Consider the following 26,523-nt stretch of genomic DNA (forward strand, 5'->3'; position numbering starts at 1 on the left):
TAATGGATAGACAGGTTGAGATATGACTAGAGGAGGGGTGTAATCTGAGGAGGAGGAAATAGAAGGTTCCTAGGAATATCTGTTCTGTAGAACTCTGATAGGTGAATGGAGGAGAGATACAGTTCCTAGGAATAAGTATTGTTTAGAACTCTGAATGGAGGAGAGATACAGTTCCTAGGAATATGTATTGTGTAGTACTCTGAATGGAGGAGAGATACAGTTCCTAGGAATATGTATTCTGTAGAACTCTGATAGGTGAATTTTTTGCCAACTTAACTGGAGAAAATGTATAAAAGAGACACTCAGCTCTTCGATGTGACACTTTCTCCCAGAGAAGACACTTTCTCCCAGAGAAGACACTTTCTCCCAGAGAAGACACTTTCTCCCAGAGAAGACACTTTCTCCCAGAGAAGACACATTCTCCCAGAGAAGACACATTCTCCCAGAGAAGACACATTCTCCCAGAGAAGACACATTCTCCCAGAGAAGACACATTCTCCCAGAGAAGACACATTCTACCAGAGAAGACACATTCTACCAGAGAAGACACATTCTCCCAGAGAAGACACATTCACCCAGAGAAGACACTCCAGAACAGAGGAAGAACTCAACATCGCAGGTAAAGAAATGACTTCCAATGAAGGGTTCTGATGTGTATATGAGTATGTCTGTGTTACTATAAAGGGTGGTGGTGGGATACATGGGTTTCACTTGTTCCACTAACACCATAACACCTGATTCAGATGATCAAAGAATCAGAGTCTTCAATGTGGATCAGAATTGATGTAAGACGAAAACAAATTCATGACTAATGAAGTCCTCTAGGGGGCAGTGTTACCACTCCTGATGTGTGATAATGTCTTTTAGTGTTGTTTTTTCAGTTAACCAATTCATTTATATATGTTTATAATGAATCATTTGACTCAGACGAGACCAAATGTCTGTTTTAGTATCTGTTTAGGGTGTTTTTGTGCATCCTTGAAGTCATAATTTTATCAAGCCCTGTTTCCCCTTTAGGACACCTGTAGAAAATACTTAGTAAAGCTGGTCGCTGATTCCTTCATATGTTATACTTATCAGATGTCCTGGTCTTTGGTGTATTTAGTGTGTCATTTCATGCTTCATATGATGTGTTGACCAATGTCACTCTGTATTCTCACTTTACAGACACTTGTCTCCAACGACACAAAATGGCTTCTAAATACATCACAGAAATTGCAATCTCCACTAGCCCTGAAAAGGAGAAAGAGCTTCATGGCCAAGGCTATCAAAAGACAAATGTCAACCTCAACCAAGGCAATTCATCCACCACTAAAGTTTACATCTGGTTCAGAAATGGCAGTGGTGAACCCATCACCAGAGTCCAGTTTTCATTCACTGATAAAATGAAAGAGGACCTGAAAAAAGCAGGGTTCACTGAGCTCCCAGCAAACCTCAACTCTGGAACACACGGAGACGTCATCCAGCTGTGGTACCATAGTGGTGCAAGCCCTAAGTACGACATTCCCATTGAAGATCTCTTCCTCACCACTGATGAGAACAAAGAGGCCGCTCAATTCAAGCTCGGCTGGGAAAGGCTACCTTGCAATCTGAACCGCGGTAACCCAGGAGATTTCATCACCCTCTGGTTGAAGAGAAAGAGTGAGACCTACATCTGTGACGTTGCTGCCACCACCTCAGTTCAACAACACATGAACCTTTTCAAAGAGGGCTACATCCGGATGGATGAAGATCTCAATAGAGGTTCTGGAGGAAACCCCATCTTCCTCTGGTACCGTCAATCCACTGAAATGGGCGGCGGGATCACCGGGATGGATGCATCCATCAACCATGCACAGGATTCCATCCTACAGAACGCTGGTTTCACCGTGGTGAATGTTAACCTCAATGATGGAACAAGCGGTCAGCCAGTGATGGTCTGGTTCAAGAAAGTTGGATCTCTCCCGATCAAGGCCTTGACCGTTACATCCAACAACAAGGATGGTTGTCCTTATAAGGAGGCCGGCTTGATCCTCATCGATAAAAATCTGAATACTGGCAACAATGGTATGCCCCTCTACCTCTGGTATGGCAAATAAAACCCTGAGTTGGAGAGGCAGAATCAGCCCAAAATTGTGCCAGATATTAGCTTTTGCATGGCAATTTATCTGTTTAATTTTTAAATATTTTCTGACACAATGTTAGCTTTTATGTCATAAAGTCACTGTCAGAGATCATTTAGAAAGTTTTCTTTAATGTTGTTTTCAATCAATTAACAATAGAATTATAGAAATTATATTTTAGCAGCAGGTTTAATTCTTCTGAATATACCAAGGGGTTGTAAGGTTTTATGTAGCATTGTGTTAGTCAGATATTATTTTGAAAAACCTGAGCAAAGTAATACAATTAAAATGATTCCTGTGTAACACTGATCATTATGTTAATCAATAAAGAAAGCATATCAAATGAGGACATTGTACCTTTTAATTCATTGAATGCTTGACCTTATCACAAAGGCCTGATAACACCTACTGTACATTATCATTTATATTATAATGACCAGGAATGGGAGAGTACAAAGCTCACAGATGCACATTAAGGTGGATAATGTAAGAATCTGATAACACCTACTGTACATTACCATGTCTATTATAATGACCAGGAATGGGAGAGGACAAAGCTCACAGATGCACATTAAGGTGGATAATGTAAGAATCTGATAAATAACATTCCTAAAGCTTTGTTTCACTGATAACTCACATTTGACAACGTCTGGGTGCCTTGCAGATTGTAGGATATGTTTCCTTTGACTTGATCATCAAGTAGTTACAGCTATCACTGCGATGCAGTGCCTTAGACCACGGCACCACTCGGGAGCCCCGTAACAGTATTCTCTCTTGATCGGAGATCCTTGAGTTTCCCAGCCGCCTGTCTAGGCTTTATGCCTGAGCCCGAAATCAACAAAGATAGAAATAATGTCATTGTTTTCAAATATGTATTATTGTCACTGACAGTTCAACTTAGCAACTCTAAATAGACACTTTTTAACTATACATGTCACAATTCCAAACCTAACAAAGCACAAACAGTCTATTTTCCGGCAATTTATCCGCTCCTTTTACCAGCATTGCTTTGCGTAGACTCCAGAAATATAGAATTGCTTTCTAATTTAAAGCTGTTGACTGCTGTGACGCTCGCGGACAGTCTGTTGTCTGTCATTCACTACCGTGCATTGTAATTCCAGTTTGTACACGCTCATTCACGTTTGGTTTGATTTGGCCTGAAGACTCACTGCTGGAGATGAGAGGTAAACCCTTTAACTTTAACGTATGGGGTTACATATGTCTGGAAATACGTTTTGGTCAACGTCCCTTTACAGTTGGCTTTTTTCATGCAGCTGTTGTGAATGTTGTATTTTTGTTATAAGAAAGCGCTCCAAGGATCCAAGAGAAAAATCGCCAGTGGTCAAGGCTCCAATTCCAGAATGTCCTTGCCAATGAATGAATGAATCTATGAGCTAAAACACCATGTTTCCTGGTATCGGTGACCACACAGTGGCTATAATCCTACAGGTGATTTAAAGTATTATGATGACAGTAACGTGTGTGTTGTAGGCCTGTTCTCAGCCATTTACCTTGATCTTCATGGTGCTGCGATCTCTTTCTGCCTGTGGTCACCGATACCAGGGAACATGGTGGTACCACCAGACAGGACATTGTTGGCGTACAGGTCCTCCGTATGTGGTTACCGATACCAGGGGACATGGTGGTACCACCAGATAGGACATTGTTGGTGTACAGGTCCTTACGGATGTCAATGTCACACTTCATGACGAACTCCATAACTTGCAGGGGGCGGCACAGCAGTTAGATCAGTGACAATAAACAAACTCCATAACCTGCACAGCAATTAACATGCCGTATCAACACTGTTTCAAGTTCTCCCTAATAACACATGTATTTAACCAGAATCTCCAGTGGCACAGCTAGCACTGCGATGCAGTGCCTTAGACCACTGCGCCACACGGGAGCCCCGTAACAGTATTCTCTCTTGAACGGAGTTCCTCGAGTTTCCCTGCCGCCTGGCTAGGCTATATTCCACAGAGGGCAGAGTATCTGACGGTTTTCATCTGCAATGAAAGGTAGCAGAGCTAAAGCAGTGTTTGTCAGACCAGGAAATATCCCAGAAATCGGTCTTCTGACGAAAACTTCTGTAGCGTCCGAACGGCCTACAAACTTATGACAACTCTGTGGAAAGAGGAGACTCTGACAAATACGATGGTGGTCTCTGTTTGTCTTTACAACCCCTACCAGTTTCAGAGGATTTGTGCCAACTTCTGTTTGTGGCGTCCAAACCGTCTGGTTTACAAACTAATGTGTCCCCACTGTGGAAAGAGGGTATTCTAGTTTTGCTCTATGACCCCCACAAGTGTCAAGGGCCTCGTCTGAACGTCATACAAACTTACAGAAGTATGGAGGCACAATCAGTAGAGATGGCGCCGACGGAGATGGTGGCCTCGCGACTAGCTCTTAGGAAACTTTGCAGTATTTTTTTGTTGTTGATGTATTCTATTTTACATTATTAGCTCAGGCAATGTTTTGTGTCATTACATACAGCCGGGAAAAACTATTGGATATCAGAGCGGCGGTAACTCACCAGAACTACCAGCATTACGACCAGGAATACGACACGGAAGCAGATCCTTGGTTCGCTCTCACCAAAGCAATTCAACTGATTCCAGAGGCCATCAAATAACTTTCCTGGACTTTATGCAAACTGGAAACCACATATCCAGAGGCTGCATTTATTGTAGCTGGGGATTTTAACAAAGCAAATATGGGACTAGGCTGCTGAAGTTCTATCAACATATTGACTGTAGTACTTGCACAGCTAAAACACTAGTTTGTTGGTATAATAGTTTGTTGGTCGTATTAGTTTGTTGGTCATATTAGTTTGTAGGTCACATTAGTTTGTAGTTCATATTAGTTTGTTGGTCATATTAGTTTGTTGGTATATTAGTTTGTATTAGTTTGTAGGTCGTATTAGTTTGTTGGTATATTTGTTTGTATTAGTTTGTAGGTCATATTAGTTTGTTGGTATATTTGTTTGTATTAGTTTGTAGGTCACATTCGTTTGTAGTTCATATTAGTTTGTAGGTCATATTAGTTTTTTGGTATATTTTTTTGTAGGTCATATTAGTTTGTAGGTCATATTAGTTTGTAGGTCACATTAGTTTGTAGTTCATATTAGTTTGTTGGTCATATTAGTTTGTAGGTCATATTAGTTTGTAGGTCATATTAGTTTGTAGGTCATATTAGTTTGTAGGTCATATTAGTTTGTAGGTCATATTAGTTTGTTGGTCATATTAGTTTCTAGGTCATATTAGTTTGTATTAGTTTGTTGGTCATATTAGTTTGTAGGTCACATTAGTTTGTATTAGTTTGTAGGTCATATTAGTTTGTAGGTCACATTAGTTTGTAGTTCATATTAGTTTGTTGGTCATATTAGTTTGTAGGTCATATTAGTTTGTAGGTCACATTAGTTTGTAGTTCATATTAGTTTGTTGGTCATATTAGTTTGCAGGTCATATTAGTTTGTATTAGTTTGTAGGTCATATTAGTTTGTAGGTCACATTAGTTTGTAGTTCATATTAGTTTGTTGGTCATATTAGTTTGTAGGTCATATTAGTTTGTAGGTCATATTAGTTTGTTGGTCATATTAGTTTGTAGGTCATATTAGTTTGTAGGTCATATTAGTTTGTTGGTCATATTAGTTTGTAGGTCATATTAGTTTGTAGGTCATATTAGTTTGTAGGTCATATTAGTTTGTTGGTCATATTAGTTTGTAGGTCATATTAGTTTGTATTAGTTTGTTGGTCATATTAGTTTGTAGGTCATATTAGTTTGTATTAGTTTGTTGGTCATATTAGTTTGTAGGTCATATTAGTTTGTTGGTATATTTTTTTGTAGGTCATATTAGTTTGTAGGTCATATTAGTTTGTAGGTCATATTAGTTTGTATTAGTTTGTTGGTCATATTAGTTTGTAGGTCATATTAGTTTGTTGGTATATTTTTTTGTAGGTCATATTAGTTTGTTGGTCATATTAGTTTGTAGGTCACATTAGTTTGTAGTTCATATTAGTTTGTAGGTCATATTAGTTTGTAGGTCATATTAGTTTGTATTAGTTTGTTGGTCATATTAGTTTGTAGGTCATATTAGTTTGTATTAGTTTGTTGGTCATATTAGTTTGTAGGTCATATTAGTTTGTTGGTATATTTTTTTGTAGGTCATATTAGTTTGTTGGTCATATTAGTTTGTAGGTCACATTAGTTTGTAGGTCATATTCGTTTGTTGGTCATATTAGTTTGTAGTTCATATTAGTTTGTAGTTCGTATTAGTTTGTATTAGTTTGTTGGTATATTAGTTTGTATTAGTTTGTAGGTCGTATTAGTTTGTTGGTATATTTGTTTGTATTAGTTTGTAGGTCATATTAGTTTGTTGGTATATTTGTTTGTATTAGTTTGTAGGTCATATTAGTTTTTTGGTCGTATTAGTTTGTAGGTCGTATTAATTTGTAGGTCGTATCAGTTTGTAGGTCGTATTAGTTTGTTGGTCGTATTAGTTTGTTGGTATATTAGTTTGTAGGTCATATTAGTTTGTAGTTCATATTAGTTTGTTGGTCATATTAGTTTGTAGGTCATATTAGTTTGTAGGTCATATTAGTTTGTTGGTATATTAGTTTGTTGGTCATATTAGTTTGTTGGTCGTATTAGTTTGTTGGTCGTATTAGTTTGTAGGTCGTATTAGTTTGTAGGTCGTATTAGTTTGTTGGTCGTATTAGTTTGTTGGTATATTAGTTTGTAGGTCATATTAGTTTGTTGGTCGTATTAGTTTGTTGGTCGTATTAGTTTGTTGGTATATTAGTTTGTAGGTCATATTAGTTTGTAGGTCATATTAGTTTGTTGGTCGTATTAGTTTGTAGGTCATATTAGTTTGTAGGTCGTATTAGTTTGTAGGTCATATTAGTTCGTAGGTCATATTAGTTTGTTGGTCATATTAGTTTGTAGGTCATATTAGTTTGTAGGTCATATTAGTTTGTTGGTCATATTAGTTTGTAGGTCATATTAGTTTGTAGGTCATATTAGTTTGTTGGTCATATTAGTTTGTAGGTCATATTAGTTTGTTGGTCATATTAGTTTGTAGGTCATATTAGTTTGTAGGTCATATTAGTTCGTAGGTCATATTAGTTTGTAGGTCATATTAGTTTGTTGGTCATATTAGTTTGTAGGTCATATTAGTTTGTAGGTCATATTAGTTTGTTGGTCATATTAGTTTGTAGGTCATATTAGTTTGTAGGTCATATTAGTTTGTTGGTCATATTAGTTTGTAGGTCATATTAGTTTGTAGGTCATATTAGTTTGTAGGTCGTATTAGTTTGTAGGTCATATTAGTTCGTAGGTCATATTAGTTTGTTGGTCATATTAGTTTGTAGGTCATATTAGTTTGTAGGTCATATTAGTTTGTAGGAAGTATTAGTTTGTTGGTCATATTAGTTTGTAGATCATATTAGTTTGTAGGTCATATTAGTTTGTTGGTCATATTAGTTTTTAGGTCATATTAGTTTGTTGGTATATTAGTTTTTAGGTCATATTAGTTTTTAGGTCGTATTAGTTTGTTGGTCGAATTAGTTTGTTGGTCATATTAGTTCACATTAGTTTGTTGGTCATATTAGTTTGTAGGTCATATTAGTTTGTTGGTCATATTAGTTTTTAGGTCATATTAGTTTGTTGGTCGTATTAGTTTGTTGGTCGAATTAGTTTGTTGGTCATATTAGTTCACATTAGTTTGTTGGTCATATTAGTTTGTAGGTCATATTAGTTTGTTGGTCATATTAGTTTGTTGGTCATATTAGTTTGTAGTTCATATTAGTTTGTAGTTCATATTAGTTTGTAGTTCATATTAGTTTGTAGTTCATATTCGTTTGTTGGTCATATTAGTTTGTAGGTCATATTAGTTTGTTGGTATATTAGTTTGTAGGTCATATTAGTTTGTAGGTCGTATTAGTTTGTAGGTCATATTAGTTTGTAGGTCGAATTAGTTTGTAGGTCGTATTAGTTTGTAGGTCGTATTAGTTTGTTGGTCGTATTAGTTTGTTGATCGTATTAGTTTGTTGATCGTATTAGTTTGTTGATCGTATTAGTTTGTAGGTCATATTAGTTTGTAGGTCGTATTAGTTTGTAGGTCATATTAGTTTGTAGGTCGAATTAGTTTGTAGGTCGTATTAGTTTGTAGGTCGTATTAGTTTGTTGGTCGTATTAGTTTGTTGATCGTATTAGTTTGTTGATCGTATTAGTTTGTTGATCGTATTAGTTTGTAGGTCATATTAGTTTGTTGGTCGTATTAGTTTGTTGATCGTATTAGTTTGTTGATCGTATTAGTTTGTTGGTCGTATTAGTTTGTAGGTCATATTAGTTTGTTGGTCGTATTAGTTTGTAGGTCATATTAGTTTGTTGGTCGTATTAGTTTGTTGGTCGTATTAGTTTGTTGATCGTATTAGTTTGTAGGTCATATTAGTTTGTTGGTCGTATTAGTTTGTTGATCGTATTAGTTTGTTGATCGTATTAGTTTGTTGGTCGTATTAGTTTGTAGGTCATATTAGTTTGTAGGTCGTATTACTTTGTAGGTCGAATTAGTTTGTTGATCGTATTAGTTTGTAGGTCGTATTAGTTTGTAGGTCGAATTAGTTTGTAGGTCGTATTAGTTTGTAGGTCGTATTAGTTTGTAGACCGAATTAGTTTGTTGATCGTATTAGTTTGTAGGTGGTATTAGTTTGTAGGTCGTATTAGTTTGTAGACCGAACCGTTCGGACGCGACAGACATTTTCATGAGAAGACAGATTTTCAGGATGTCTCATGGTCTGACAAACAACACTCCAGCTCTGACACTTTTCACTAAAGATGCGGAATTGCGACATCGGCTGATGTGGTGGATTGAGACACATCCAACCCAATATCTCTAAACAGACAGATTGTATTATTTTATTATGTTAATTAGATTTCCGCAGGGCCCCAAACCTTTTAGGCTAAGGATTAAGAAACAAAATTGTTTAAAGAAAATGGTGATAAAGAAAATATACCAGGTTGCAAAATTGTTGGGAAGAGATTTCCATTGTATCAATTCCTTGGAACATGATTTATGAACTGATACATAAAATGACCCCTGATTCAAAACTTAGAGTGTTTCATTTGTAATTATTATACAACATTCTCTCAACCAATAGAATGTTATATATATGGGGGATACAACCATCCCAGCTCTGCAGATTTTGCTGTGAGGAGGTAGAGTCATTAGATCACTTATTTTGGTAAATCCCTGCTGCAGTGTGTGCAAACCTGGTCAAGAACTACAGGAAACGTATGATCTCTGTAATTGCAAACAAAGGTTTCTGTACCAAATTTTAAGTTCTGCTTTTCTGATGTATCAAATACTTATGTCATGCAATAAAATGCAAATTAATTACTTAAAAATCATACAATGTGATTTTCTAGATTTTTGTTTTAGATTCCGTCAGGGGCAAAATAATACATAAAGAAAATATAATAAAAATATATATATGAGGGATTGGAAATGATGCAGACAATTACACTGATAGAAGCCACTATCTATCTGCAATATTAAATATGATCTACCCTCTAAAACAATATGTATATATAAATAACAAATACTAAATCATAGTACATACTCTGCTGTTCTATTGTTCAGGTAATCATGTGGAACGATGTCCGATAATAATTTTTGTTCTTTGTTGTTTGAATTAACGTCTGTGTTTTAATATCGCAAACTGACGTGGCAGTTTCACCTCTATGGATTCCAACTTTAAGGTCAGGGTCAAAAGGAGACATGAACTGGGTAATGGATAGACAGGTTGAGATATGACTAGAGGAGGGGTGTAATCTGAGGAGGAGGAAATAGAAGGTTCCTAGGAATATCTGTTCTGTAGAACTCTGATAGGTGAATGGAGGAGAGATACAGTTCCTAGGAATAAGTATTGTTTAGAACTCTGAATGGAGGAGAGATATAGTTCCTAGGAATATGTATTGTGTAGTACTCTGAATGGAGGAGAGATACAGTTCCTAGGAATATGTATTCTGTAGAACTCTGATAGGTGAATTTTTTGCCAACTTAACTGGAGAAAATGTATAAAAGAGACACTCAGCTCTTCGATGTGACACTTTCTCCCAGAGAAGACACTTTCACCCAGAGAAGACACTTTCTCCCAGAGAAGACACATTCTCCCAGAGAAGACACTTTCTCCCAGAGAAGACATTTTCTCCCAGAGAAGACACGTTCTCCCAGAGAAGACACTTTCTCCCAGAGAAGACACATTCTCCCAGAGAAGACACATTCTCCCAGAGAAGACACATTCACCCAGAGAAGACACATTCTCCCAGAGAAGACACATTCTCCCAGAGAAGACACTCCAGAACAGAGGAAGAACTCAACATCGCAGGTAAAGAAATGACTTCCAATGAAGGGTTCTGATGTGTATATGAGTATGTCTGTGTTACTATAAAGGGTGGTGGTGGGATACATGGGTTTCACTTGTTCCACTAACACCATAACACCTGATTCAGATGATCAAAGAATCAGAGTCTTCAATGTGGATCAGAATTGATGTAAGACGAAAACAAATTCATGACTAATGAAGTCCTCTAGGGGGCAGTGTTACCACTCCTGATGTGTGATAATGTCTTTTAGTGTTGTTTTTTCAGTTAACCAATTCATTTATATATGTTTATAATGAATCATTTGACTCAGACGAGACCAAATGTCTGTTTTAGTATCTGTTTAGGGTGTTTTTGTGCATCCTTGAAGTCATAATTTTATCAAGCCCTGTTTCCCCTTTAGGACACCTGTAGAAAATACTTAGTAAAGCTGGTCGCTGATTCCTTCATATGTTATACTTATCAGATGTCCTGGTCTTTGGTGTATTTAGTGTGTCATTTCATGCTTCATATGATGTGTTGACCAATGTCACTCTGTATTCTCACTTTACAGACACTTGTCTCCAACGACACAAAATGGCTTCTAAATACATCACAGAAATTGCAATCTCCACTAGCCCTGAAAAGGAGAAAGAGCTTCATGGCCAAGGCTATCAAAAGACAAATGTCAACCTCAACCAAGGCAATTCATCCACCACTAAAGTTTACATCTGGTTCAGAAATGGCAGTGGTGAACCCATCACCAGAGTCCAGTTTTCATTCACTGATAAAATGAAAGAGGACCTGAAAAAAGCAGGGTTCACTGAGCTCCCAGCAAACCTCAACTCTGGAACACACGGAGACGTCATCCAGCTGTGGTACCATAGTGGTGCAAGCCCTAAGTACGACAATCCCATTGAAGATCTCTTCCTCACCACTGATGAGAACAAAGAGGCCGCTCAATTCAAGCTCGGCTGGGAAAGGCTACCTTGCAATCTGAACCGCGGTAACCCAGGAGATTTCATCACCCTCTGGTTGAAGAGAAAGAGTGAGACCTACATCTGTGACGTTGCTGCCACCACCTCAGTTCAACAACACATGAACCTTTTCAAAGAGGGCTACATCCGGATGGATGAAGATCTCAACAGAGGTTCTGGAGGAAACCCCATCTTCCTCTGGTACCGTCAATCCACTGAAATGGGCGGCGGGATCACCGGGATGGATGCATCCATCAACCATGCACAGGATTCCATCCTACAGAACGCTGGTTTCACCGTGGTGAATGTTAACCTCAATGATGGAACAAGCGGTCAGCCAGTGATGGTCTGGTTCAAGAAAGTTGGATCTCTCCCGATCAAGGCCTTGACCGTTACATCCAACAACAAGGATGTTTGTCCTTATAAGGAGGCCGGCTTGATCCTCATCGATAAAAATCTGAATACTGGCAACAATGGTATGCCCCTCTACCTCTGGTATGGCAAATAAAACCCTGAGTTGGAGAGGCAGAATCAGCCCAAAATTGTGCCAGATATTAGCTTTTGCATGGCAATTTATCTGTTTAATTTTTAAATATTTTTCTGACACAATGTTAGCTTTTATGTCATAAAGTCACTGTCAGAGATCATTTAGAAAGTTTTCTTTAATGTTGTTTTCAATCAATTAACAATAGAATTATAGAAATTATATTTTAGCAGCAGGTTTAATTCTTCTGAATATACCAAGGGGTTGTAAGGTTTTATGTAGCATTGTGTTAGTCAGATATTATTTTGAAAAACCTGAGCAAAGTAATACAATTAAAATGATTCCTGTGTAACACTGATCATTATGTTAATCAATAAAGAAAGCATATCAAATGAGAACATTGTACCTTTTAATTCATTGAATGCTTGACCTTATCACAAAGGCCTGATAACACCTACTGTACATTATCATTTATATTATAATGACCAGGAATGGGAGAGTACAAAGCTCACAGATGCACATTAAGGTGGATAATGTAAGAATCTGATAACACCTACTGTACATTACCATGTCTATTATAATGACCAGGAATGGGAGAGGACAAAGCTCACAGATGCACATTAAGGTGGATAATGTAAGAATCTGATAAATAACATTCCTAAAGCTTTGTTTCACTGATAACTCACATTTGACAACGTCTGGGTGTCTTGCAGATTGTAGGATATGTTTCCTTTGACTTGATCATCAAGTAGTTACAGCTATCACTGCGATGCAGTGCCTTAGACCACGGCACCACTCGGGAGCCCCGTAACAGTATTCTCTCTTGATCGGAGATCCTTGAGTTTCCCAGCCGCCTGTCTAGGCTTTATGCCTGAGCCCGAAATCAACAAAGATAGAAATAATGTCATTGTTTTCAAATATGTATTATTGTCACTGACAGTTCAACTTAGCAACTCTAAATAGACACTTTTTAACTATACATGTCACAATTCCAAACCTAACAAAGCACAAACAGTCTATTTTCCGGCAATTTATCCGCTCCTTTTACCAGCATTGCTTTGCGTAGACTCCAGAAATATAGAATTGCTTTCTAATTTAAAGCTGTTGACTGCTGTGACGCTCGCGGCCAGTCTGTTGTCTGTCATTCACTACCGTGCATTGTAATTCCAGTTTGTACACGCTCATTCACGTTTGGTTTGATTTGGCCTGAAGACTCACTGCTGGAGATGAGAGGTAAACCCTTTAACTTTAACGTATGGGGTTACATATGTCTGGAAATACGTTTTGGTCAACGTCCCTTTACAGTTGGCTTTTTTCATGCAGCTGTTGTGAATGTTGTATTTTTGTTATAAGAAAGCGCTCCAAGGATCCAAGAGAAAAATCGCCAGTGGTCAAGGCTCCAATTCCAGAATGTCCTTGCCAATGAATGAATGAATCTATGAGCTAAAACACCATGTTTCCTGGTATCGGTGACCACACAGTGGCTATAATCCTACAGGTGATTTAAAGTATTATGATGACAGTAACGTGTGTGTTGTAGGCCTGTTCTCAGCCATTTACCTTGATCTTCATGGTGCTGCGATCTCTTTCTGCCTGTGGTCACCGATACCAGGGAACATGGTGGTACCACCAGACAGGACATTGTTGGCGTACAGGTCCTCCGTATGTGGTTACCGATACCAGGGGACATGGTGGTACCACCAGATAGGACATTGTTGGTGTACAGGTCCTTACGGATGTCAATGTCACACTTCATGACGAACTCCATAACTTGCAGGGGGCGGCACAGCAGTTAGATCAGTGACAATAAACAAACTCCATAACCTGCACAGCAATTAACATGCCGTATCAACACTGTTTCAAGTTATCCCTAATAACACATGTATTTAACCAGAATCTCCAGTGGCACAGCTAGCACTGCGATGCAGTGCCTTAGACCACTGCGCCACACGGGAGCCCCGTAACAGTATTCTCTCTTGAACGGAGTTCCTCGAGTTTCCCTGCCGCCTGGCTAGGCTATATTCCACAGAGGGCAGAGTATCTGACGGTTTTCATCTGCAATGAAAGGTAGCAGAGCTAAAGCAGTGTTTGTCAGACCAGGAAATATCCCAGAAATCGGTCTTCTGACGAAAACTTCTGTAGCGTCCGAACGGCCTACAAACTTATGACAACTCTGTGGAAAGAGGAGACTCTGACAAATACGATGGTGGTCTCTGTTTGTCTTTACAACCCCTACCAGTTTCAGAGGATTTGTGCCAACTTCTGTTTGTGGCGTCCAAACCGTCTGGTTTACAAACTAATGTGTCCCCACTGTGGAAAGAGGGTATTCTAGTTTTGCTCTATGACCCCCACAAGTGTCAAGGGCCTCGTCTGAACGTCATACAAACTTACAGAAGTATGGAGGCACAATCAGTAGAGATGGCGCCGACGGAGATGGTGGCCTCGCGACTAGCTCTTAGGAAACTTTGCAGTATTTTTTTGTTGTTGATGTATTCTATTTTACATTATTAGCTCAGGCAATGTTTTGTGTCATTACATACAGCCGGGAAAAACTATTGGATATCAGAGCGGCGGTAACTCACCAGAACTACCAGCATTACGACCAGGAATACGACACGGAAGCAGATCCTTGGTTCGCTCTCACCAAAGCAATTCAACTGATTCCAGAGGCCATCAAATAACTTTCCTGGACTTTATGCAAACTGGAAACCACATATCCAGAGGCTGCATTTATTGTAGCTGGGGATTTTAACAAAGCAAATATGGGACTAGGCTGCTGAAGTTCTATCAACATATTGACTGTAGTACTTGCACAGCTAAAACACTAGTTTGTTGGTATAATAGTTTGTTGGTCGTATTAGTTTGTTGGTCATATTAGTTTGTAGGTCACATTAGTTTGTAGTTCATATTAGTTTGTTGGTCATATTAGTTTGTTGGTATATTAGTTTGTATTAGTTTGTAGGTCGTATTAGTTTGTTGGTATATTTGTTTGTATTAGTTTGTAGGTCATATTAGTTTGTTGGTATATTTGATTGTATTAGTTTGTAGGTCACATTAGTTTGTAGTTCATATTAGTTTGTAGGTCATATTAGTTTGTTGGTACATTTTTTTGTAGGTCATATTAGTTTGTAGGTCATATTAGTTTGTAGGTCACATTAGTTTGTAGTTCATATTAGTTTGTTGGTCACATTAGTTTCTAGGTCATATTAGTTTGTATTAGTTTGTTGGTCATATTAGTTTGTAGGTCACATTAGTTTGTATTAGTTTGTAGGTCATATTAGTTTGTAGGTCACATTAGTTTGTAGTTCATATTAGTTTGTTGGTCATATTAGTTTGTAGGTCATATTAGTTTGTTGGTCATATTAGTTTGTAGGTCATATTAGTTTGTAGGTCACATTAGTTTGTAGTTCATATTAGTTTGTTGGTCATATTAGTTTGTTGGTCATATTAGTTTGTAGGTCATATTAGTTTGTAGTTCATATTAGTTTTTTGGTCGTATTAGTTTGTAGGTCGTATTAGTTTGTAGGTCGTATTAGTTTGTAGGTCGTATTAGTTTGTTGGTCGTATTAGTTTGTTGGTATATTAGTTTGTAGGTCATATTAGTTTGTAGTTCATATTAGTTTGTTGGTCATATTAGTTTTTTAGGTCATATTAGTTTGTTGGTATATTAGTTTGTTGGTCATATTAGTTTGTTGGTCGTATTAGTTTGTTGGTCGTATTAGTTTGTAGGTCGTATTAGTTTGTAGGTCGTATTAGTTTGTTGGTCGTATTAGTTTGTTGGTATATTAGTTTGTAGGTCATATTAGTTTGTTGGTCGTATTAGTTTGTTGGTCGTATTAGTTTGTTGGTATATTAGTTTGTAGGTCATATTAGTTTGTAGGTCATATTAGTTTGTTGGTCGTATTAGTTTGTAGGTCATATTAGTTTGTAGGTCGTATTAGTTTGTAGGTCATATTAGTTCGTAGGTCATATTAGTTTGTTGGTCATATTAGTTTGTAGGTCATATTAGTTTGTAGGTCATATTAGTTTGTTGGTCATATTAGTTTGTAGGTCATATTAGTTTGTAGGTCATATTAGTTTGTTGGTCATATTAGTTTGTAGGTCATATTAGTTTGTTGGTCATATTAGTTTGTAGGTCATATTAGTTTGTAGGTCATATTAGTTCGTAGGTCATATTAGTTTGTAGGTCATATTAGTTTGTTGGTCATATTAGTTTGTAGGTCATATTAGTTTGTAGGTCATATTAGTTTGTTGGTCATATTAGTTTGTAGGTCATATTAGTTTGTAGGTCATATTAGTTTGTTGGTCATATTAGTTTGTAGGTCATATTAGTTTGTAGGTCATATTAGTTTGTAGGTCGTATTAGTTTGTAGGTCATATTAGTTCGTAGGTCATATTAGTTTGTTGGTCATATTAGTTTGTAGGTCATATTAGTTTGTAGGTCATATTAGTTTGTAGGAAATATTAGTTTGTTGGTCATATTAGTTTGTAGATCATATTAGTTTGTAGGTCATATTAGTTTGTTGGTCATATTAGTTTTTAGGTCATATTAGTTTGTTGGTATATTAGTTTTTAGGTCATATTAGTTTTTAGGTCGTATTAGTTTGTTGGTCGAATTAGTTTGTTGGTCATATTAGTTCACATTAGTTTGTTGGTCATATTAGTTTGTAGGTCATATTAGTTTGTTGGTCATATTAGTTTTTAGGTCATATTAGTTTGTTGGTCGTATTAGTTTGTTGGTCGAATTAGTTTGTTGGTCATATTAGTTCACATTAGTTTGTTGGTCATATTAGTTTGTAGGTCATATTAGTTTGTTGGTCATATTAGTTTGTTGGTCATATTAGTTTGTAGTTCATATTAGTTTGTAGTTCATATTAGTTTGTAGGTCATATTAGTTTGTAGGTCATATTAGTTTGTTGGTATATTAGTTTGTAGGTCGTATTAGTTTGTAGGTCGTATTAGTTTGTAGGTCATATTAGTTTGTAGGTCGAATTAGTTTGTAGGTCGTATTAGTTTGTAGGTCGTATTAGTTTGTAGGTCGTATTAGTTTGTTGGTCGTATTAGTTTGTTGATCGTATTAGTTTGTTGATCGTATTAGTTTGTTGATCGTATTAGTTTGTAGGTCATATTAGTTTGTTGGTCGTATTAGTTTGTTGATCGTATTAGTTTGTTGATCGTATTAGTTTGTTGGTCGTATTAGTTTGTAGGTCATATTAGTTTGTTGGTCGTATTAGTTTGTAGGTCGTATTAGTTTGTTGGTCGTATTAGTTTGTTGGTCGTATTAGTTTGTTGATCGTATTAGTTTGTAGGTCATATTAGTTTGTTGGTCGTATTAGTTTGTTGATCGTATTAGTTTGTTGATCGTATTAGTTTGTTGGTCGTATTAGTTTGTAGGTCATATTAGTTTGTAGGTCGTATTAGTTTGTAGGTCGAATTAGTTTGTTGATCGTATTAGTTTGTAGGTCGTATTAGTTTGTAGGTCGTATTAGTTTGTAGGTCGTATTAGTTTGTTGGTCGTATTAGTTTGTTGGTATATTAGTTTGTAGGTCATATTAGTTTGTTGGTCGTATTAGTTTGTTGGTCGTATTAGTTTGTTGGTATATTAGTTTGTAGGTCATATTAGTTTGTAGGTCATATTAGTTTGTTGGTCGTATTAGTTTGTAGGTCATATTAGTTTGTAGGTCGTATTAGTTTGTAGGTCATATTAGTTTTTTAGGTCATATTAGTTTGTTGGTATATTAGTTTGTTGGTCATATTAGTTTGTTGGTCGTATTAGTTTGTTGGTCGTATTAGTTTGTAGGTCGTATTAGTTTGTAGGTCGTATTAGTTTGTTGGTCATATTAGTTTGTAGGTCATATTAGTTTGTAGGTCATATTAGTTTGTAGGAAATATTAGTTTGTTGGTCATATTAGTTTGTAGATCATATTAGTTTGTAGGTCATATTAGTTTGTTGGTCATATTAGTTTTTAGGTCATATTAGTTTGTTGGTATATTAGTTTTTAGGTCATATTAGTTTTTAGGTCGTATTAGTTTGTTGGTCGAATTAGTTTGTTGGTCATATTAGTTCACATTAGTTTGTTGGTCATATTAGTTTGTAGGTCATATTAGTTTGTTGGTCATATTAGTTTTTAGGTCATATTAGTTTGTTGGTCGTATTAGTTTGTTGGTCGAATTAGTTTGTTGGTCATATTAGTTCACATTAGTTTGTTGGTCATATTAGTTTGTAGGTCATATTAGTTTGTTGGTCATATTAGTTTGTTGGTCATATTAGTTTGTAGTTCATATTAGTTTGTAGTTCATATTAGTTTGTAGGTCATATTAGTTTGTAGGTCATATTAGTTTGTTGGTATATTAGTTTGTAGGTCGTATTAGTTTGTAGGTCGTATTAGTTTGTAGGTCATATTAGTTTGTAGGTCGAATTAGTTTGTAGGTCGTATTAGTTTGTAGGTCGTATTAGTTTGTAGGTCGTATTAGTTTGTTGGTCGTATTAGTTTGTTGATCGTATTAGTTTGTTGATCGTATTAGTTTGTTGATCGTATTAGTTTGTAGGTCATATTAGTTTGTTGGTCGTATTAGTTTGTTGATCGTATTAGTTTGTTGATCGTATTAGTTTGTTGGTCGTATTAGTTTGTAGGTCATATTAGTTTGTTGGTCGTATTAGTTTGTAGGTCGTATTAGTTTGTTGGTCGTATTAGTTTGTTGGTCGTATTAGTTTGTTGATCGTATTAGTTTGTAGGTCATATTAGTTTGTTGGTCGTATTAGTTTGTTGATCGTATTAGTTTGTTGATCGTATTAGTTTGTTGGTCGTATTAGTTTGTAGGTCATATTAGTTTGTAGGTCGTATTAGTTTGTAGGTCGAATTAGTTTGTTGATCGTATTAGTTTGTAGGTCGTATTAGTTTGTAGGTCGTATTAGTTTGTAGGTCGAATTAGTTTGTTGATCGTATTAGTTTGTAGGTCGTATTAGTTTGTAGGTCGAATTAGTTTGTAGGTCGTATTAGTTTGTAGGTCGTATTAGTTTGTAGACCGAATTAGTTTGTTGATCGTATTAGTTTGTAGGTGGTATTAGTTTGTAGGTCATATTAGTTTGTAGACCGAACCGTTCGGACGCGACAGACATTTTCATGAGAAGACAGATTTTCAGGATGTCTCATGGTCTGACAAACAACACTCCAGCTCTGACACTTTTCACTAAAGATGCGGAATTGCGACATCGGCTGATGTGGTGGATTGAGACACATCCAACCCAATATCTCTAAACAGACAGATTGTATTATTTTATTATGTTAATTAGATTTCCGCAGGGCCCCAAACCTTTTAGGCTAAGGATTAAGAAACAAAATTGTTTAAAGAAAATGGTGATAAAGAAAATATACCAGGTTGCAAAATTGTTGGGAAGAGATTTCCATTGTATCAATTCCTTGGAACATGATTTATGAACTGATACATAAAATGACCCCTGATTCAAAACTTAGAGTGTTTCATTTGTAATTATTATACAACATTCTCTCAACCAATAGAATGTTATATATATGGGGGATACAACCATCCCAGCTCTGCAGATTTTGCTGTGAGGAGGTAGAGTCATTAGATCACTTATTTTGGTAAATCCCTGCTGCAGTGTGTGCAAACCTGGTCAAGAACTACAGGAAACGTATGATCTCTGTAATTGCAAACAAAGGTTTCTGTACCAAATTTTAAGTTCTGCTTTTCTGATGTATCAAATACTTATGTCATGCAATAAAATGCAAATTAATTACTTAAAAATCATACAATGTGATTTTCTAGATTTTTGTTTTAGATTCCGTCAGGGGCAAAATAATACATAAAGAAAATATAATAAAAATATATATATGAGGGATTGGAAATGATGCAGACAATTACACTGATAGAAGCCACTATCTATCTGCAATATTAAATATGATCTACCCTCTAAAACAATATGTATATATAAATAACAAATACTAAATCATAGTACATACTCTGCTGTTCTATTGTTCAGGTAATCATGTGGAACGATGTCCGATAATAATTTTTGTTCTTTGTTGTTTGAATTAACGTCTGTGTTTTAATATCGCAAACTGACGTGGCAGTTTCACCTCTATGGATTCCAACTTTAAGGTCAGGGTCAAAAGGAGACATGAACTGGGTAATGGATAGACAGGTTGAGATATGACTAGAGGAGGGGTGTAATCTGAGGAGGAGGAAATAGAAGGTTCCTAGGAATATCTGTTCTGTAGAACTCTGATAGGTGAATGGAGGAGAGATACAGTTCCTAGGAATAAGTATTGTTTAGAACTCTGAATGGAGGAGAGATACAGTTCCTAGGAATATGTATTGTGTAGTACTCTGAATGGAGGAGAGATACAGTTCCTAGGAATATGTATTCTGTAGAACTCTGATAGGTGAATTTTTTGCCAACTTAACTGGAGAAAATGTATAAAAGAGACACTCAGCTCTTCGATGTGACACTTTCTCCCAGAGAAGACACTTTCACCCAGAGAAGACACTTTCTCCCAGAGAAGACACTTTCTCCCAGAGAAGACATTTTCTCCCAGAGAAGACACATTCTCCCAGAGAAGACACATTCTCCCAGAGAAGACACATTCTCCCAGAGAAGACACATTCTCCCAGAGAAGACACATTCTCCCAGAGAAGACACATTCTCCCAGAGAAGACACATTCTACCAGAGAAGACACTTTCTCCCAGAGAAGACACATTCTCCCAGAGAAGACACATTCACCCAGAGAAGACACTCCAGAACAGAGGAAGAACTCAACATCGCAGGTAAAGAAATGACTTCCAATGAAGGGTTCTGATGTGTATATGAGTATGTCTGTGTTACTATAAAGGGTGGTGGTGGGATACATGGGTTTCACTTGTTCCACTAACACCATAACACCTGATTCAGATGATCAAAGAATCAGAGTCTTCAATGTGGATCAGAATTGATGTAAGACGAAAACAAATTCATGACTAATGAAGTCCTCTAGGGGGCAGTGTTACCACTCCTGATGTGTGATAATGTCTTTTAGTGTTGTTTTTTCAGTTAACCAATTAATTTATATATGTTTATAATGAATCATTTGACTCAGACGAGACCAAATGTCTGTTTTAGTATCTGTTTAGGGTGTTTTTGTGCATCCTTGAAGTCATAATTTTATCAAGCCCTGTTTCCCCTTTAGGACACCTGTAGAAAATACTTAGTAAAGCTGGTCGCTGATTCCTTCATATGTTATACTTATCAGATGTCCTGGTCTTTGGTGTATTTAGTGTGTCATTTCATGCTTCATATGATGTGTTGACCAATGTCACTCTGTATTCTCACTTTACAGACACTTGTCTCCAACGACACAAAATGGCTTCTAAATACATCACAGAAATTGCAATCTCCACTAGCCCTGAAAAGGAGAAAGAGCTTCATGGCCAAGGCTATCAAAAGACAAATGTCAACCTCAACCAAGGCAATTCATCCACCACTAAAGTTTACATCTGGTTCAGAAATGGCAGTGGTGAACCCATCACCAGAGTCCAGTTTTCATTCACTGATAAAATGAAAGAGGACCTGAAAAAAGCAGGGTTCACTGAGCTCCCAGCAAACCTCAACTCTGGAACACACGGAGACGTCATCCAGCTGTGGTACCATAGTGGTGCAAGCCCTAAGTACGACATTCCCATTGAAGATCTCTTCCTCACCACTGATGAGAACAAAGAGGCCGCTCAATTCAAGCTCGGCTGGGAAAGGCTACCTTGCAATCTGAACCGCGGTAACCCAGGAGATTTCATCACCCTCTGGTTGAAGAGAAAGAGTGAGACCTACATCTGTGACGTTGCTGCCACCACCTCAGTTCAACAACACATGAACCTTTTCAAAGAGGGCTACATCCGGATGGATGAAGATCTCAATAGAGGTTCTGGAGGAAACCCCATCTTCCTCTGGTACCGTCAATCCACTGAAATGGGCGGCGGGATCACCGAGATGGATGCATCCATCAACCATGCACAGGATTCCATCCTACAGAACGCTGGTTTCACCGTGGTGAATGTTAACCTCAATGATGGAACAAGCGGTCAGCCAGTGATGGTCTGGTTCAAGAAAGTTGGATCTCTCCCGATCAAGGCCTTGACCGTTACATCCAACAACAAGGATGGTTGTCCTTATAAGGAGGCCAGCTTGATCCTCATCGATAAAAATCTGAATACTGGCAACAATGGTATGCCCCTCTACCTCTGGTATGGCAAATAAAACCCTGAGTTGGAGAGGCAGAATCAGCCCAAAATTGTGCCAGATATTAGCTTTTGCATGGCAATTTATCTGTTTAATTTTTAAATATTTTTCTGACACAATGTTAGCTTTTATGTCATAAAGTCACTGTCAGAGATCATTTAGAAAGTTTTCTTTAATGTTGTTTTCAATCAATTAACAATAGAATTATAGAAATTATATTTTAGCAGCAGGTTTAATTCTTCTGAATATACCAAGGGGTTGTAAGGTTTTATGTAGCATTGTGTTAGTCAGATATTATTTTGAAAAACCTGAGCAAAGTAATACAATTAAAATGATTCCTGTGTAACACTGATCATTATGTTAATCAATAAAGAAAGCATATCAAATGAGAACATTGTACCTTTTAATTCATTGAATGCTTGACCTTATCACAAAGGCCTGATAACACCTACTGTACATTATCATTTATATTATAATGACCAGGAATGGGAGAGTACAAAGCTCACAGATGCACATTAAGGTGGATAATGTAAGAATCTGATAACACCTACTGTACATTACCATGTCTATTATAATGACCAGGAATGGGAGAGGACAAAGCTCACAGATGCACATTAAGGTGGATAATGTAAGAATCTGATAAATAACATTCCTAAAGCTTTGTTTCACTGATAACTCACATTTGACAACGTCTGGGTGCCTTGCAGATTGTAGGATATGTTTCCTTTGACTTGATCATCAAGTAGTTACAGCTATCACTGCGATGCAGTGCCTTAGACCACGGCACCACTCGGGAGCCCCGTAACAGTATTCTCTCTTGATCGGAGATCCTTGAGTTTCCCAGCCGCCTGTCTAGGCTTTATGCCTGAGCCCGAAATCAACAAAGATAGAAATAATGTCATTGTTTTCAAATATGTATTATTGTCACTGACAGTTCAACTTAGCAACTCTAAATAGACACTTTTTAACTATACATGTCACAATTCCAAACCTAACAAAGCACAAACAGTCTATTTTCCGGCAATTTATCCGCTCCTTTTACCAGCATTGCTTTGCGTAGACTCCAGAAATATAGAATTGCTTTCTAATTTAAAGCTGTTGACTGCTGTGACGCTCGCGGCCAGTCTGTTGTCTGTCATTCACTACCGTGCATTGTAATTCCAGTTTGTACACGCTCATTCACGTTTGGTTTGATTTGGCCTGAAGACTCACTGCTGGAGATGAGAGGTAAACCCTTTAACTTTAACGTATGGGGTTACATATGTCTGGAAATACGTTTTGGTCAACGTCCCTTTACAGTTGGCTTTTTTCATGCAGCTGTTGTGAATGTTGTATTTTTGTTATAAGAAAGCGCTCCAAGGATCCAAGAGAAAAATCGCCAGTGGTCAAGGCTCCAATTCCAGAATGTCCTTGCCAATGAATGAATGAATCTATGAGCTAAAACACCATGTTTCCTGGTATCGGTGACCACACAGTGGCTATAATCCTACAGGTGATTTAAAGTATTATGATGACAGTAACGTGTGTGTTGTAGGCCTGTTCTCAGCCATTTACCTTGATCTTCATGGTGCTGCGATCTCTTTCTGCCTGTGGTCACCGATACCAGGGAACATGGTGGTACCACCAGACAGGACATTGTTGGCGTACAGGTCCTCCGTATGTGGTTACCGATACCAGGGGACATGGTGGTACCACCAGATAGGACATTGTTGGTGTACAGGTCCTTACGGATGTCAATGTCACACTTCATGACGAACTCCATAACTTGCAGGGGGCGGCACAGCAGTTAGATCAGTGACAATAAACAAACTCCATAACCTGCACAGCAATTAACATGCCGTATCAACACTGTTTCAAGTTCTCCCTAATAACACATGTATTTAACCAGAATCTCCAGTGGCACAGCTAGCACTGCGATGCAGTGCCTTAGACCACTGCGCCACACGGGAGCCCCGTAACAGTATTCTCTCTTGAACGGAGTTCCTCGAGTTTCCCTGCCGCCTGGCTAGGCTATATTCCACAGAGGACAGAGTATCTGACGGTTTTCATCTGCAATGAAAGGTAGCAGAGCTAAAGCAGTGTTTGTCAGACCAGGAAATATCCCAGAAATCGGTCTTCTGACGAAAACTTCTGTAGCGTCCGAACGGCCTACAAACTTATGACAACTCTGTGGAAAGAGGAGACTCTGACAAATACGATGGTGGTCTCTGTTTGTCTTTACAACCCCTACCAGTTTCAGAGGATTTGTGCCAACTTCTGTTTGTGGCGTCCAAACCGTCTGGTTTACAAACTAATGTGTCCCCACTGTGGAAAGAGGGTATTCTAGTTTTGCTCTATGACCCCCACAAGTGTCAAGGGCCTCGTCTGAACGTCATACAAACTTACAGAAGTATGGAGGCACAATCAGTAGAGATGGCGCCGACGGAGATGGTGGCCTCGCGACTAGCTCTTAGGAAACTTTGCAGTATTTTTTTGTTGTTGATGTATTCTATTTTACATTATTAGCTCAGGCAATGTTTTGTGTCATTACATACAGCCGGGAAAAACTATTGGATATCAGAGCGGCGGTAACTCACCAGAACTACCAGCATTACGACCAGGAATACGACACGGAAGCAGATCCTTGGTTCGCTCTCACCAAAGCAATTCAACTGATTCCAGAGGCCATCAAATAACTTTCCTGGACTTTATGCAAACTGGAAACCACATATCCAGAGGCTGCATTTATTGTAGCTGGGGATTTTAACAAAGCAAATATGGGACTAGGCTGCTGAAGTTCTATCAACATATTGACTGTAGTACTTGCACAGCTAAAACACTAGTTTGTTGGTATAATAGTTTGTTGGTCGTATTAGTTTGTTGGTCATATTAGTTTGTAGGTCACATTAGTTTGTAGTTCATATTAGTTTGTTGGTCATATTAGTTTGTTGGTATATTAGTTTGTATTAGTTTGTAGGTCGTATTAGTTTGTTGGTATATTTGTTTGTATTAGTTTGTAGGTCATATTAGTTTGTTGGTATATTTGTTTGTATTAGTTTGTAGGTCACATTCGTTTGTAGTTCATATTAGTTTGTAGGTCATATTAGTTTGTTGGTATATTTTTTTGTAGGTCATATTAGTTTGTAGGTCATATTAGTTTGTAGGTCACATTAGTTTGTAGTTCATATTAGTTTGTTGGTCATATTAGTTTGTAGGTCATATTAGTTTGTAGGTCATATTAGTTTGTAGGTCATATTAGTTTGTAGGTCATATTAGTTTGTAGGTCATATTAGTTTGTAGGTCATATTAGTTTGTAGGTCATATTAGTTTCTAGGTCATATTAGTTTGTAGGTCATATTAGTTTGTAGGTCATATTAGTTTGTTGGTCATATTAGTTTGTAGGTCATATTAGTTTGTAGGTCATATTAGTTTGTAGGTCATATTAGTTTGTTGGTCATATTAGTTTGTAGGTCATATTAGTTTGTAGGTCATATTAGTTTGTTGGTCATATTAGTTTGTAGGTCATATTAGTTTGTAGGTCATATTAGTTTGTAGGTCATATTAGTTTGTTGGTCATATTAGTTTGTAGGTCATATTAGTTTGTATTAGTTTGTTGGTCATATTAGTTTGTAGGTCATATTAGTTTGTATTAGTTTGTTGGTCATATTAGTTTGTAGGTCATATTAGTTTGTTGGTATATTTTTTTGTAGGTCATATTAGTTTGTAGGTCATATTAGTTTGTAGGTCATATTAGTTTGTATTAGTTTGTTGGTCATATTAGTTTGTAGGTCATATTAGTTTGTTGGTATATTTTTTTGTAGGTCATATTAGTTTGTTGGTCATATTAGTTTGTAGGTCACATTAGTTTGTAGTTCATATTAGTTTGTAGGTCATATTAGTTTGTAGGTCATATTAGTTTGTATTAGTTTGTTGGTCATATTAGTTTGTAGGTCATATTAGTTTGTAGGTCACATTAGTTTGTATTAGTTTGTAGGTCATATTAGTTTGTAGGTCACATTAGTTTGTAGTTCATATTAGTTTGTTGGTCATATTAGTTTGTAGGTCATATTAGTTTGTAGGTCACATTAGTTTGTAGTTCATATTAGTTTGTTGGTCATATTAGTTTGCAGGTCATATTAGTTTGTATTAGTTTGTAGGTCATATTAGTTTGTAGGTCACATTAGTTTGTAGTTCATATTAGTTTGTTGGTCATATTAGTTTGTAGGTCATATTAGTTTGTAGGTCATATTAGTTTGTTGGTCATATTAGTTTGTAGGTCATATTAGTTTGTAGGTCATATTAGTTTGTTGGTCATATTAGTTTGTAGGTCATATTAGTTTGTAGGTCATATTAGTTTGTAGGTCATATTAGTTTGTTGGTCATATTAGTTT

General features: G+C 37.1%; 3 protein-coding genes across 3 annotated transcripts; all 3 read left to right on the forward strand.

Moving 5' to 3' along the window:
- The first annotated feature begins 285 nt into the window (after positions 1-285).
- Positions 286-2,443, forward strand: LOC139567144 (uncharacterized). The gene is made up of 2 exons (XM_071388623.1): positions 286-619; positions 1,168-2,443. Exons 1-2 carry the CDS (start codon positions 286-288, stop codon positions 2,076-2,078), a joined length of 1,245 nt encoding a protein of 414 aa, XP_071244724.1. The 3' UTR covers positions 2,079-2,443.
- A 7,436-nt stretch (positions 2,444-9,879) lies between these two features.
- Positions 9,880-12,322, forward strand: LOC139567145 (uncharacterized). Its single transcript, XM_071388624.1, has 3 exons — positions 9,880-9,888; positions 10,222-10,489; positions 11,038-12,322. Exons 1-3 carry the CDS (start codon positions 9,880-9,882, stop codon positions 11,946-11,948), a joined length of 1,188 nt encoding a protein of 395 aa, XP_071244725.1. The 3' UTR covers positions 11,949-12,322.
- An 8,098-nt stretch (positions 12,323-20,420) lies between these two features.
- LOC139567159 (uncharacterized) lies at positions 20,421-22,545 on the forward strand. The gene is made up of 2 exons (XM_071388637.1): positions 20,421-20,712; positions 21,261-22,545. The coding sequence occupies exon 2, from the start codon at positions 21,284-21,286 to the stop codon at positions 22,169-22,171; it is 888 nt and encodes a 295-aa protein (XP_071244738.1). The 5' UTR covers positions 20,421-20,712; positions 21,261-21,283; the 3' UTR covers positions 22,172-22,545.
- Positions 22,546-26,523: the final 3,978 nt, after the last annotated feature.

The sequence above is a fragment of the Salvelinus alpinus genome, unplaced genomic scaffold (assembly GCF_045679555.1).
Source record: "Salvelinus alpinus unplaced genomic scaffold, SLU_Salpinus.1 scaffold_56, whole genome shotgun sequence".
Taxonomy (NCBI): domain Eukaryota; kingdom Metazoa; phylum Chordata; class Actinopteri; order Salmoniformes; family Salmonidae; genus Salvelinus; species Salvelinus alpinus.